The sequence below is a fragment of the Gilbertella persicaria genome (genome assembly GCF_025201335.1).
Source record: "Gilbertella persicaria strain CBS 190.32 chromosome Unknown B0P05scaffold_6, whole genome shotgun sequence".
In the NCBI taxonomy this organism is placed as follows: domain Eukaryota; kingdom Fungi; phylum Mucoromycota; class Mucoromycetes; order Mucorales; family Choanephoraceae; genus Gilbertella; species Gilbertella persicaria.
The window spans coordinates 412,584-426,049 of record NW_026251967.1 but is presented as its reverse complement, the minus strand read 5'-3'; the positions used below and the strand labels follow the sequence as shown (position 1 = coordinate 426,049).

The 13,466-nt window shown below is 38.0% G+C and overlaps 4 protein-coding genes across 4 annotated transcripts; 2 read left to right on the top strand and 2 right to left on the bottom strand.

The window, feature by feature from the left end:
* Positions 1-141: 141 nt before the first annotated feature.
* B0P05DRAFT_584180 (uncharacterized protein) lies at positions 142-477 on the bottom strand (the record flags this gene model as incomplete). The annotated part of the gene is made up of 1 exon (XM_051582324.1): positions 142-477. The coding sequence occupies one exon, from the start codon at positions 475-477 to the stop codon at positions 142-144; it is 336 nt and encodes a 111-aa protein (XP_051438154.1).
* Positions 478-4,270: 3,793 nt separating this feature from the next.
* Positions 4,271-6,344, top strand: B0P05DRAFT_528586 (uncharacterized protein). The gene is made up of 9 exons (XM_051576659.1): positions 4,271-4,318; positions 4,402-4,441; positions 4,497-4,672; positions 4,717-4,944; positions 4,996-5,204; positions 5,259-5,435; positions 5,485-5,798; positions 5,848-5,959; positions 6,005-6,344. Exons 1-9 carry the CDS (start codon positions 4,316-4,318, stop codon positions 6,297-6,299), a joined length of 1,554 nt encoding a protein of 517 aa, XP_051438153.1. The 5' UTR covers positions 4,271-4,315; the 3' UTR covers positions 6,300-6,344.
* A 170-nt stretch (positions 6,345-6,514) lies between these two features.
* B0P05DRAFT_528571 (exocyst complex component Sec3-domain-containing protein) lies at positions 6,515-10,596 on the top strand. The gene is made up of 16 exons (XM_051576658.1): positions 6,515-6,611; positions 6,667-6,771; positions 6,821-6,930; positions 6,980-7,072; positions 7,132-7,198; positions 7,246-7,602; positions 7,658-7,950; positions 7,996-8,121; positions 8,241-8,342; positions 8,385-8,801; positions 8,847-8,961; positions 9,008-9,195; positions 9,243-9,442; positions 9,492-9,702; positions 9,750-10,020; positions 10,064-10,596. The coding sequence occupies exons 1-16, from the start codon at positions 6,563-6,565 to the stop codon at positions 10,558-10,560; spliced, it is 3,201 nt and encodes a 1,066-aa protein (XP_051438152.1). The 5' UTR covers positions 6,515-6,562; the 3' UTR covers positions 10,561-10,596.
* A 5-nt stretch (positions 10,597-10,601) lies between these two features.
* Positions 10,602-13,051, bottom strand: B0P05DRAFT_584177 (60S ribosomal protein L3; the record flags this gene model as incomplete). Its single annotated transcript, XM_051582323.1, has 2 exons — positions 10,602-11,750; positions 13,010-13,051. The coding sequence occupies 2 exons, from the start codon at positions 13,049-13,051 to the stop codon at positions 10,602-10,604; spliced, it is 1,191 nt and encodes a 396-aa protein (XP_051438151.1).
* Positions 13,052-13,466: the final 415 nt, after the last annotated feature.

The window sequence follows — 13,466 nt, the reverse complement described above, 5'->3', positions numbered from 1 at the left end:
TGTTCTTTTGTAAAGGAAAAGCGTCGCTACTATACGCAGTAAATAGACACAAGGACGCGAATGTCTTATACAAAGCCCCTAAAGATTCAGAAGGTGAGGTTCTCGAGCCGATTAATACTTGTTCTCTTTGTGTCTGTTAAGTTATGTCAAGAGTTGAGGATGACCTGTAAGAAGATGCGAGCCGTTTCGAGTACTCAGTGTGTCAAGAATGGCTGTCAAATCGAGTCTTTTGTCTGAATGAAGCGTACTTCCAAGAGCTTGAACAATAATGGAAGTAATATCAAGCGATGCGGCAGAAATCTTTGATAAGGAGGATACGTGGGCTTCAGAGACATGATATATATTGCTCTTGGATCTAATCTTGTTTGCAAGCGTTTGTTCTTCTTCAACAGTCATTGGACCAATAAAAGTGTTAGAAATCACATCTAGCATAACTCTTTGTGAGTCAGAAAGCATCATTGGAGGGTAAGATGACATTTTGAAAAATGAAAAGGGCAGAGAATTGCTTGATCTATAGAAAACAAGCGATAAAAAGAGTGCCTTTATATATCAACTCCTGTAGTTCGGCGTCATACAGTTTTTTTTAGCAAACTTCTTAGAAATCCAATTTCTGTAGATCTTTGATAAGCAACTACGCATTGCATCAGTTTAGAGCGCACATCACCCTTCCTCTTTTTTCTTAAAGAAGAGATCAATGGTTACATTAATTTGACTTGAAAAGAATCAAAATAAAAGAATTATTCTTTGCTTTGTGCGGGTACATAAAGTGTTAAAGTGCTAAGGAAATGCACTCCAACTTTATAATGGATGCCATATGAAAATTGGTCTTTAGCGTATGCATTAAACATGTTACAAATTATTATATATTACTATCTACTCACAACTCCAACTCAATTACTCACTTTCTCTATAGTGAAAGATACACCCAGCTTAAAAGGTACAATATCATTTGCATGATTTAATGAAATCAATGGCAAGTTGTCTTGAGAGAAGCCCATATCATTCACTTGCACTTATACACCTGATTCTAAGCATTTCATCATGTTGAGACATATCTTTTGGATTATTTCTTTGGTTGATGTATAGAAAAACTTGAATTATACAAAAACAAAAGCTCAGATTGATAGGGGATTCCATGCATAAAAAAGGCCCACCCAGATTGCTTAGAGGACATCTGTTACAGATGCCTGTCATTCTAGAGCCGAGATTTAACAGTTTCTCTCTTTTGATCTTGCTTTTACATACAACCCTTTAATAGAACTGTTAGTACACAGACCCTAAGCCAAAAAAAAATGAGGATCATTATTTCTTTTTGTGGCAAATACTTGCTTATGATCAATAAGTAATATTGCAGCAATGATTGGCTACAAAATTTAGGGCTGCTGATTTAATGACAGTCAATAAGCCTGTTTTTTTTTGCAACATGCAAGAAGTGAAGGACAGAGAAAAAAGAAAAAGAAAAGACGCGTTATCAATTATTTTAAATACTAGTGTATATACTTTATTGAATAAAAAGATAAAAAAGAAACTGGTACTTTAGCCAAATACTGTGAGTATTTGTTTCCAGGAACTAGGACGAGGACCTAAACCAGTTCAATTGAGTTCCCAAAAAGATGGTGCGCGTACGCACAAAGCCCCACTATATAGTATTCACACTATCAAAAAAAAATGGAATGCCTATCATTTTCAATAGATGATCCACTCAAACGAATGAATGGACGAACACTATATATAAAAAGCCATTACTCTGTCCGATAGTCGACCCTAAATGAATAGAGCTTGCCACGAATAGACAGATACCCCTTCAAAAGTGAAGCTTAACTTTAGAAAGACTACTCTAGCCATCAGACTAAAATAAGCCCCTCTAAAGGGCATTCACAAAAGAAAAGGCGAATGACTATCAATCCCAGTAACCTTCACTACCGCTTTCTAGCACTATCACAGTAGCAAACGACCAAGACTGCTGCAATACCCTAATAGCCACACACACAAAGAAATGAGACTACCAAGATACCACGAATAGGGTTAAACTTATTTCCGATAGGTTCCCCTCCCTCCCCACAAGTGAGAAGAAGGTGCCAAGAAAAGATAGTAGCCTTCCAGCGTTGGGAATATTTGGACTTGGACTGCCAGTGCGCATAACTAAGATGGAATACCCCTCGGACAGGACCATAAGCTAACCCTCTACACGCGTCTGTTTTACTCTCTATCAAATTCGGCAAAGACCCGTTTAGTGAAAAAAAGGCAGACTATCTTGACAGAGAATGCACTTGTACCCAGGTGGTAGATCCCCCCCCTCAAGTACGTTTGGTACATTATCCTGAAAGGACAGGAAACAAACACGCTGCAAAAAGAAAGCAAAGAAAAAAAGGGTGGGAACCTGATAAGTTTCCTGACCATTATTCAGACTCAGTTATACTCAGCCAACTTTCTAAGCCCCTGTTTTAAGGGCTTATTGAGGGCTTTAGAGGTATAGAGACTACATGATCAAATACAGAAACATATAATCTATGTTCTCCTAGTGTATTGAGTTGACACAGTAATAATAGCACTATTTTATGTAGCAATCTTTTTTTCATATAGCTGCATAATCATGGATTTTGTTTGCCGCCAAGGCTTACAAAGTAGCAGTATCAGACACATACAGCTGTACCTGGATCCACCAATACAGTTTGAGCTATTGGCAAACAGAAAAAGAATGCTGATCAAATTAGAGTGTGAATCTGGTGCCCCAGATAAAAAGGAAATGGCATTTAAAATAGACAATCCTCCTTTTGTATGGTATTCATCATTTGCAATATCCAAAGCTACTCGCTTTGGCCTCAAAAATAGCATGTGTTATAATATAGTTTGTTCGTGTGTATTTTATACGTCAAAAAATACTACAAAGAGTACCCCTCTAATAGTCAGTATCCACTGAAATGGGCCTCCTTTGTACTGATTACAGTGTGCAATCAACTTTGAATGCAGATCTGAGGGGAATGCTCAAATTAAGTCAACTTTCTTAGCTTAGTAAACTCGTTTTTTTTTATCAGAAGCACCTAGACCTAACTCACCTCATTTCGGTCGGATTAGACCTACATTGGGTCATTCCAAAAACTTTTTTTTTCATCTTCACAAACCTCCGTGAATCTACCATGGGTCAAAAAATAAACTTCACATAACAACCAAACCAATGGCACTATTCAATTCCTGGACTCCAAAGAACATGTTTCAAATAAAAAAACAAACTATTTTGATACTCTGGTTGTCGAGTAATGATGCATCAAAGAATAGTGCATTTAAGCTGTGATCTGAGAATTTTTGCTCTAGATAGTATATAAAACATATGATAAATGAGCTTCCAAAAGTCCTTGTATACTATTTTACGCGCCAAAGAGTATGCAGCGATAGAAACATAGGTGTCTTTTAGTGTAAATGTGGGGAGATTAGCATAGGACATACTGGATAGCCGTTCGCGGAGATTGATTTTGAGTCTAATGATGTAGAAAACACAGAGGCTTGACTGCTAAAATACTGAGTAAATATGCAAGTGTTTGCAAGGTTTTTTGCCAATTGAACATGTTCAACAATAACTGGTGCCTCTAGCGCACATTTTGAGTATTTAGTCTTGTCTATATCTTCATTTTTCGCCTTGTAGCGTCACAAAGAAAATCGAAAGTTGTTAAAATAAGGATTTTAATGAATAGTACCCTTTGAATTGGAAGTCAAAATGGCCATTTTTTGCATGTCACTTATTTTAGACCAAATCAACTCCAAAGGTGCCATAGATGTTAGCAAGCATGATTTGTAGTATTTCAAGTATATATGCATGTATTAAAAAAGTTTACGCTACCTTTATATGCCTAAGAAAAAGGACAAATAATCGTATGAATTGTTGACTTTTTCATTATTGAACCATATGTTTACCTAATGTCTCGGCTACATGAACAACTATTAAAGCGCTATTGGGCTACTGATTTACATAAAAGACACTTGATTTCCTCAGAAAGCATAACTTACAAGTCTTTGAGGGGATTAGGTATTGCTAAACATTACAGTTTTTGAAGAATACTTTTACTTGAAACTCATCATACACAAAACCAAAATTTGATATACGTTTTTATAATAGCTCTCCTGAGATGACTACATGAACAGGTACACCAAACAATAAAAGCTGAAAAACTTGATCCTAGGATGTAGCACGAAAGCGGAATCGCAAATACAACAGAGCCAGCCCATCAAATTAAGCCAGCGCGAGTATTACTTTCTGTCGCGTCGCTCTCTCAATCTTTTTCTTTTCTTCTTTTACATATATTAAAGCAAACACAATAAGATGGTATTGTTGATGAGTTGCAAACTAAGCACAAGAAACGATCATTACTTTACCATGAACTAACACGACTAAAAAAAAATTGATAGGTTGTCCTAGCTGCTGCTGTGGTTACTAAGAGTGGAAAAGGTACACCATAAACATATTCATGTACCTTAATTGACTCATCTGTCCTTGTCAATAGCTGTTATTTCCCGTCAGTTTCACGAGATGCAACGTTCTCGTATCGAAGGCCTTTTAGCCTCTTTCCCTAAATTGACAAGCACGGGTCAACAACACACCACTGTTGAAACAGAACACGTCCGTTTCGTTTATCAACCTTTGGATGACTTGTTTATGGTCCTTATTACTAACCGTCAGGTAAACTAACAAGGTGGTTTATTTATATGACTCACACATATTAGTCCAACATTCTGCAAGATATTGAATCTCTTCATTTGTTTGCTCGTGTCGTCACTGATATTTGTCGTTCCTGTGACGAACATCATATTCTTCGTAACGCCTTTGAATTGTTGTGTGCTTTTGATGAAATTATCTCAGTTGGCTACAGAGAAAATGTCAATTTGTCTCAAGTCAGAGGCTCTATTCAAATGGAAAGTCATGAAGAAAGAATTCAAGAAATCATTGCCAAGGTAAAATCATTGATGTAGAAAAAAGAAAGCATACTGATTTTCTTTGTGTAGAACAAGGAACAAGAGGCCAAGGAAGAACTTAAGAGAAGAGCCAAACAATTTGAGATGCAAAGAAAGGAAGCTCAAAAGCGTGGTCAAGGTTTTATGCAAGGCAACTTCAGCTCAAGCAGCATGACTATGGGCGGTTATGGTGGTGGAAGTGGATACTCTCCTTCTTCAGAATCATTACCTTCCATGAGAGATTCTCCTTCATCATACAGGTAAGAACATACTGAAGATTGTAACAAGTGATTGATTGTTATTCTTCTTGCTAGCCGCTCTTCTACTACTCCCAGCGCCCCTACTTCTACTTCCAAAGCAAAGGGTATGCAATTAGGCCGTAAACCCAAGGCTGCTGATTTATTTGAGGCTATCAAGCCTGATGTTGAAGAACCTCTCTTGTCATCTCCTTCTATTGGTCAAAAGGCTGTTTCGAGCGTAAATCAAAAGGGGTAAGCTAAGTTTGTTTTGACAGCGAGTCACTCATGCTTCTATCTATAGTGTTCATGTTGATATTGAAGAACACGTCTCATTGACTGCTAACAAGGATGGTGGTTTAGAACAAATGGAAGTGAGAGGTGTATTGACATTAAAGATCTCTGATCCTTCAGCTGCACGTATCAGCCTTGCCCTTGAAGCTGGCAACGACTCATCTATCCAATTCAAGACCCATCCCAACGTAGATAAAGGCGCTTGGAAAGACCAAAGCATTGTACAGATGAGAGATTTATCACGACCTTTCCCTACAAATCAAAATTTGGAAGTTGTCAAGTGGAAGTTATCTACTCGAGATGAAACTGCTGTTCCTTTGACGGGTAAATGACTAGTTCCATTCATGGATTTACTGAGTTTCTTTATATATAGTCACTTGCTGGCCTTCTCCAGCTGAAAACGGTACTTCAGATGTAAATGTAGAATACGAATTGGAAAATGATGATTTAGAATTACGCGATGTTGTGATTTGTATTCCTTTACCGTAAGTGTATATAGATACGATGTTTGCCTAATATTGTTTTTCTAGTGCCGAACCAACAGCCAATGTTAGTCAAGCAGACGGATCTTATTTCGTTGATCGTTCCAGAAGAGTGCTTGAATGGCAACTTCCTGTCATTAGTAGCTCAAATAAGTCAGGTTTGTTGGAATGCAATATTCCTGGCGATGACTCGAATGGATTCTTCCCTGTCTCTGTATCTTTTGTGAGCGACAAATTAATCAGTGGCGTTGATATCAAGCATATTGTCAATGTCGAGAACAATTCGGATGCTTCTTTCTCTAGAGAGACTTTAATGAGTACAGATGACTATATTATTGGATAAAATACTTTAAGTTCTTATATAATAAAGAAAATGATATATGCTTTATGTTTGTCCATAGCAACTGTACCTGAATTATCGAAATTACTATGGCAATGAGTCTTTTTACTGCTTTTAAAAAACAGATTTCATGCATGACAAAATTACGCGTGCAACAATCTTTGCTGGCTAAGATCCAGTGATTTAGTCGCCGTCCCAACAGAGCTAAATTACATTCTGCTTTTACTCATTTCTTTTCTTTTTATTTTTTTCACTCAATATAAACAATGTCGGATGGCGTAAGGCAAGCATTAATCTCAAGCTTATTCCCACAAGGTATAAATTATGACTCGAGACTTGAGCTATGTTGCTTACATGCTTTCGTTATTAGGTTCTCCGGAAAGACTTTTGGTTCATGTAAAGACATACAAGGATATCCAGTCTTCAGAAACAAGTAAAGACATAAGAGGAACTCCACGTTACTTGTGTCTGACACGTATGTTGAATAGATAAAACATACTTTGGCTCATAAATTTTTCTATTAGAAAAAAAGAACGCCATTCGTCTTTTGAAAGTCAAACGAAATCAGAACGGCACTTTTAGTGTGAGCAAAGGATGGTCTTTGGATGACATTAAGCAGATTCAAATTATTGATGTAAGGTCTATAAACAAAACAAACTTTTGGTTGACTTTAATACGCGTAGGCGCATCAATTCTCTATTACACTCAATAAGCCTTATTTATGGGCAGTTGAACGAAGCAAGGATAAAATGATCTTCTTGGCTTTCCTTATCGACGTAAGTAAAATATGTTCATCATGATATATAGATTTATTCATACTATTCTTTCTTTCTAGTCTTGCAGACGTTCAGCCACGCGTATGCCACAACTAGTGAATATTGATGAATCTCGTATTATTCGATGCAAGTATGAAATGTAAAGTAACACCATGATTGATCTTTGACTATAGTTTTGGCTGATCCTTCAGCACCTTCTATGGGTGCAACAACTACAGCTAGTCCTATTGAAACTAGTCATGCAACTGAACCCATGGTTCAATCCCCTGTTTCGCATGGAAACCCTTATCCACCCTCACCATCAGCAAGCCATAACAACAATAGTCATTATCAGAATAACATTCCAATTAGTGCTCGGTCAGTTGAAAATCAAACTCCTCCTCCTCCTCCTCCTCCTCTATCACCCAAAACATCACAAACTTCGGCTTACCAACACCAACCTCAATCTCCACAACAATATACACCACAACCCTTGACTCCTAAACATCAGCCCCCACCTGCAAAACCTTCTTCTCCTCAACAACAACATTGCATGTAGTTGTTTATTATCTGTCTTTTATCTAACTGTTTTTTTTTTATTTATAGCTCCTCGAGAAGATACGTCGAGATATAGTAACAGTGTTGAAGCAGCACACCGTGATGATCGCAAGGAGCGTGACAGAGCTCGAGAAGCGAAAAGAGAGCGAGAAAGATTAGAGAAACAAGCACAAGAAGAAAAGAGACGTCAAAAGAAAGCAGAAGAGATTCAAGAAAAGATGGCTGAACAAGCTTCTTTAATGAATGTCGAGGAGTTGTTAACTGATTTCAATTGGAAAGCAAGTGGTAACGCTGCTGCTCTTGAAAAGCGTTTATTAGGTGAATTACATGCTTTAGAAGCTGTAAGTGTGGTGATGATTGAATGACAACACTTACTCTTGCTCTAGGCCAATGTTCATGCTATTATTCAATCTGATGAGCGTGTTCGATCTATTGTAGAACACATTGACAAATCTCTTGAAGAACTCGACAGTATGGAAAGCTGGTTATCACTCTATGGTGCTGAACTTAACGTAAGTGACAAGAAATCAAAAAGAGCTTCACAGTAGGCCTTACATATATATATATATTATTTCGTATTTTTCTGTATATTTCCTTATTATTATTAAACATCTATTTATGTATATTATAGAGTATGGGTGATGATATTCGTGAGATTGAAACTCAAAACAGAGCACTTCAAATTCTGAACCAAAACCAACACATGTTGATAACTGAGTTAGATGGCTTATTGGTAACTATAACGACAAACAATAGGTAGCTTATTCTTTATTAGTCTGCTATCTCTATACCCCGTAGATGCATTGATAGTTTACAACATGACCCAATGGACACTGTAGATGATGTGATACGTATACAAGAAGCAGCTGAAATCCTACAAAAAGCACTCAAGACAAAACTCAATGATGGTTTACAAGAAATGACTGCAGTGCAGGAAAGATTAGAAGCATACAACATTCACGGCAATAAATTCAGTGAACGTACCTTTAAATTCTTGAAGCATCAATTCGAATATCAAGCCAGATTATATTCAGATCATAGATCATCATCTACAGGCAACAAAAAGGGCAACAGTATCAGTGCTATTGTTGCTCATCCTCATGAACAAATTGAAGATCAATTGATTAAATATCAAGGGTTCAATTTATGGGAAAAGGAAATGGAGCCTAGACTCTATAGTGAACTTCAACGGGTAAATAAGGCAATTATGCAATGCTAAACTAATATTTTTTGTTAGTGTTATGCACAGGACATGGCTCCTTTATATGAGCGTGATATACGTGAATTGATAGATGCCACGCGTGGGTTTTATGCTGCTTTACGTAAAAGAGATGTAGACGAATTAGAATACAGTATGTAGTACAACAATACACATATTACTGACGATGATCTGTATAGTCTTTAAGCCAGAAGAATCTCGTCCTGCAAGAGCATTGGCCTATGCACCTAATTTGCGTGGTGATGATTCTCGTCCTCATCGTTACCGCCATATGCTTCGTGGATCTGTTGAAGGTGTGATGGGAGGAGGATTTAGTGGCGGAAGTGGTCGTTCAAGTATAGATGAAGACGAAAAGGCTGCTGATGATGTAAGGATAGACACCATGGCTCCATGGAAGCTACTAAACTAGTGTAGGCTTTTGCACAAATGATCAGCCAAGGCATTATGCTTGTCTGTCGAGAACAAAACTACATGAGTGATTTATTTGGACAGACTTTGACTGGCCCCAAGTCCTTTTTGGAACGTGGCATGGTTTATTCCCAAGTGCCTAACAAGTCTGATCTTTATAGTAGAAGAGATAAGATAAGAGATGTTAAAGTATCTAAAAAGATTCTGTAAGTACAAATCAAAATTCCTTTTTTTTTTTTGACCTTTTGGACATAGGACTTGGATGGAAATTATCTTTGAAACTTTGGAACCCAACTTGGTAGGTCTTTTGGAATACGGAGTCAAGAGCGACCCAACACAAGCTGTGAGCATGATGGGTGCTGTTGAATTCCAACAGGAAAAATGGGATGGATCAGATCAAGAATTTGCTTTACGGTTATGTAAATCCATCTTGCAGAGACTCACTAAAATGTTTGAAAACTTTATTGTAAGTACTGCTTGTCTTGTAACAAAAAGATCTTATGCCACAACTAGGTAGATCAAGTTCGCATTATTGAAGAAACAAAAATCAGTTCTAAAAAGCGTAAAGGTATCCTCTCTTTTTTCAAAACATTCCCTGTTTTTGCTATGAGAATGGAAATGGCAGCGAGTAATGTTCAGCCTGAATCAGAGACTCGTACAACTGTGAGTGAAGCTTATGAAAAGATCATTCAAGCCATGATGGGTAGTTTAGACAGCATTGCCCGTGAAAGTGATCAGACAGGAGATGATAAAGAGCAATTGAATGCAACCATAATGTATATTGGTAAGTTGAACAACAAAAAGGTTGACAATTCATTATTTCCAAGAAAACATGCACCATATGTACAACACTTTACGTACAAACAAATTACATGTACTCGAGAAATGGATCAAGCATGCCAAGACACAATACGACAATAGTTTGAATGCTTATATCAAAGTCATCATTCGACGTCCTCTTGGTAAATTGCTGGAGTTTTTTGAAGGTGTAGAGCAAATGATGCGTACAAGCACACCTGAAGAAGTCTCATTTCATATGAACTATAACAAAGCACAATTACGTCGTGTTATTACTATGTATCCACCAAAGGAAATCAAGAAATCATTAGAACAGCTTTATAAGCGTGTAGATAAACATTTTTCAGAGGAAGAAGGGCTTTTGCAAGTAGTATGGCGTGGTATTCAAGAAGAATTCATTCGCCAGCATGAAAAGATGGAAGATCTGATTCGCAAATGTTATCCTGATGCAGGTGTTCAATTAGAATTTACTATTCAAGATCTATTGGGTATGATGAGTGAACTTGCACGTAAAGTCAATGTGTAGAATTGAATGAATAAATAAAGGTTTTTTTTTTATTAAGACATTTAGATATCCTTCTTGAGAGTACCCATGAATTGGTGTTTTTCGGCAGGAGTTTGGAAGCGACCGTGACCGAACTTGGAAGAGGTATCGATGAATTTGAGAGTGACCTTTTCCAAAGCAGAACGCTTGGTGTGAACAGTGAGGGACTTACGAAGAGTGATGACACGCTTCTTGGAACCAGCACAACAACCCTTGATCATGACAAAGTCTTCGTTGACCTCACCATAGTGAGGGAAACCACCCATAGGAGTGATGGACTTTTCAGTCAAATCGTATTCAGTGGTACCAGACTTAGCATCAATACCCTTGGCAATACGGTAAATCTTCTTGTTGATTTCAGTACGACGATGGTAACCACGTTGACCAGCACGAGCAACAGAGTACATGACTCTGCTAGGGTGCCAGGCACCAATACAGGCAACTTTACGGAGACCACGGTGAGTCTTACGAGGAAGCTTCTTGGTACCCCAACGATGAGTGACACCTTCGAAACCATGACCCTTGGTGGTAGCAATGATATCAATCATTTCATCTTGTTCAAAGATAGAACCAACAGGCACTTCTTTTTCAAAGTGTTCGCGAGCAAAGTCAACCTTGTCAGCGATAGAGCCACCGTTCAATTGGATTTCCATAAAGTGAGCTTTGCGTTGGTTGATCTTGGCCTTAGAGATTTGAGTGTGGGCAATCACACGAACAACAGAACAGTACTTTTTGATACGTTCAGTTTCACGAGCAATGTCTTTGGCACCTTCAGCATACTTTTGAGCGTACTTGGTGAAAGCTTTCTTCTTGGAACAGTACCAGTTCTTGTAGAAACGACGCTTGGCTTCTTCAGAAAGATGTTCAGCCCAAACAGTGGTCAAAGAACGAAGACCACGAGGGGTTTCGACGTAACCAACCATACCAACAACAACCATAGGAGGAGTTTCGATCACAGTGACAGCTTCAACGATTTCCTTCTTGTGCATCTTGGAACCAGGACGTTCAAGATCACGAACAATGTGGGTCATACCAGCCTTGTAACCCATGAAGGCAGTTAAGTGGACAGGGAGCTTGGAGTTATCCTTGGGGAAAGCCTTAACACGACCACGATGAGATCTGGTTCTCTTACGAGGACCGAAACCTAAGTGACCATGACGAGGTGCTTCGTACTTTCTAAAAATGAATGGGGAATGTTAGTTACTGAATCTATAGATTCATCAAGAATCTCTGTTGAAAACGCACCTGTGAGACTAAAAAAACAGAATGTTAGTCATGTTCTAGTCTTTGGATGGATGGATGGATATATGTTGCTTACCATATTGTATTATGTTGGATGGATTATGAAAGAGAACGGATGGATGAATCCTTAACAGACCAAAATAAGGATGTCTCGATTTAAAGTCCGATGTCAATGCATGCGTTGTGCAACAAGCTTAAATTTAATATCAAATTAAACACTTTCTTCTTCCCTGCATTATTAGGTAACCAGCGTATTTTTGCAAGCACTATAGCACTTGTTTTTAAGTATTTCTTTATATGGCTATGCTTTTATTTGAAGCTGCTTTCTTTCGTAATTAAATACTTGGTGAACGTATAATGCTCCTACAAAGAAACTGATCAAGTATCTGAGCTTCATTGCGCACAACCGCATGTCCTTTAAAGACACTAGTTTAGTATGAGCGAATCTACGCTTTAGCTTTTGAGGTTTTAATCACATAATCTTGTCACCTTTCACTCTTTTCATATGCAAACATTCCTCTCTTTGATTTCAGGGAACCAAGTATCTTTTTAATACGATAAATTATGTAAAGAAGCAATTTGGTAGTACATCACTTACTCATGTAACAAAGACGCCAGACAAGTAGGTGCTTCAATAATAGAAAAAGACAACAATTCCTGCAAAGTTTCTTCTTTTTCTTAGGCGTATAAAGATGGTGTAAATCCTGTTTATACACGCACAAATGCTCGAAATACCTACAAACTATGTTTACTAACATATAGGGTACATTTGGAGTTGATTTGGACCAAAAAAAGCGACTAGCAGAAAACGGCCAAAATGACCATCTGACCAAAGGACATTAGTCATGAAAAAAGCTCGTTTAACAACTTCTGATCTTCTTTTAAGCGCATACCCACAACAGTGTTTAGAGGACTTGCGTCTGGGAGTTTGAAACTTCAGCCATTTTTTAGTTCTGCTTATAGTTCTGCTCCACTTGAAGACTCGACGGCCTCATTTGCGCCCTTGATCAACCAATTTCGGTTCCAAGATGATCAATTGCTCGTCAATGTCAAGGCTTCGGCTAAGACATTTCGTCAATCAGTTTTCTCATCTGTGATTTCTCCATTGGTCTTGAGAACTATTGCAGAGGTACAATGGAAATTCTTTTGGTCCCTGCCATTTACCTCTATTCAACGTAATGTGACATACCGGTTTATCTTGGGGTGTATTCCTCATCGCAAGTTCTTGCATTTTATTATGCCTCAAGTGTTCGATTCCCCTCTTTGCCTAGTTTGCATATCTTCAAAAGACTCAACCATCCACTTGTTATTCCACTGTCCAACTAAAGAGAAGGTATGGCAGGAAATAATTTTCGAGTTCCTATGGCCTACCATATCCATTTCTGATATCAAAGAGGTTCTTCTGTCCCTGGACTTCTCGTACATCTGGTACTGCCGATGGGAAGGAATCAAACCATACCGAATTCCCCCATTGTATCCACAGCAGTATTGGCAAGCATCCGGTCCAATGTTCGTCAGACCATTGAAGGGGATCAATGCCATTCACCTCTAGAACCTCTACATTGTTTCATTTTATCGTATTTTTATTTAGTTATTATATTTTATATCAGTTTTTGGCATTATCTCAATTGCACCCGCCTCTTCAC

Bases quoted from the DNA above. Each gene is read 5' to 3' on its own strand.
- B0P05DRAFT_528586 (XM_051576659.1), top strand. The intron at 4,442-4,496 runs GTACACCATAAA...CCTTGTCAATAG, and splicing joins GGTTACTAAGAGTGGAAAAG to CTGTTATTTCCCGTCAGTTT. The intron at 5,205-5,258 runs GTAAGAACATAC...TCTTCTTGCTAG, and splicing joins GATTCTCCTTCATCATACAG to CCGCTCTTCTACTACTCCCA.
- B0P05DRAFT_528571 (XM_051576658.1), top strand. From the start codon at position 6,563: ATGTCGGATGGCGTAAGGCAAGCATTAATCTCAAGCTTATTCCCACAA. The intron at 8,122-8,240 runs GTAAGTGACAAG...TGTATATTATAG, and splicing joins TCTATGGTGCTGAACTTAAC to AGTATGGGTGATGATATTCG. The intron at 8,802-8,846 runs GTAAATAAGGCA...ATTTTTTGTTAG, and splicing joins TCTATAGTGAACTTCAACGG to TGTTATGCACAGGACATGGC.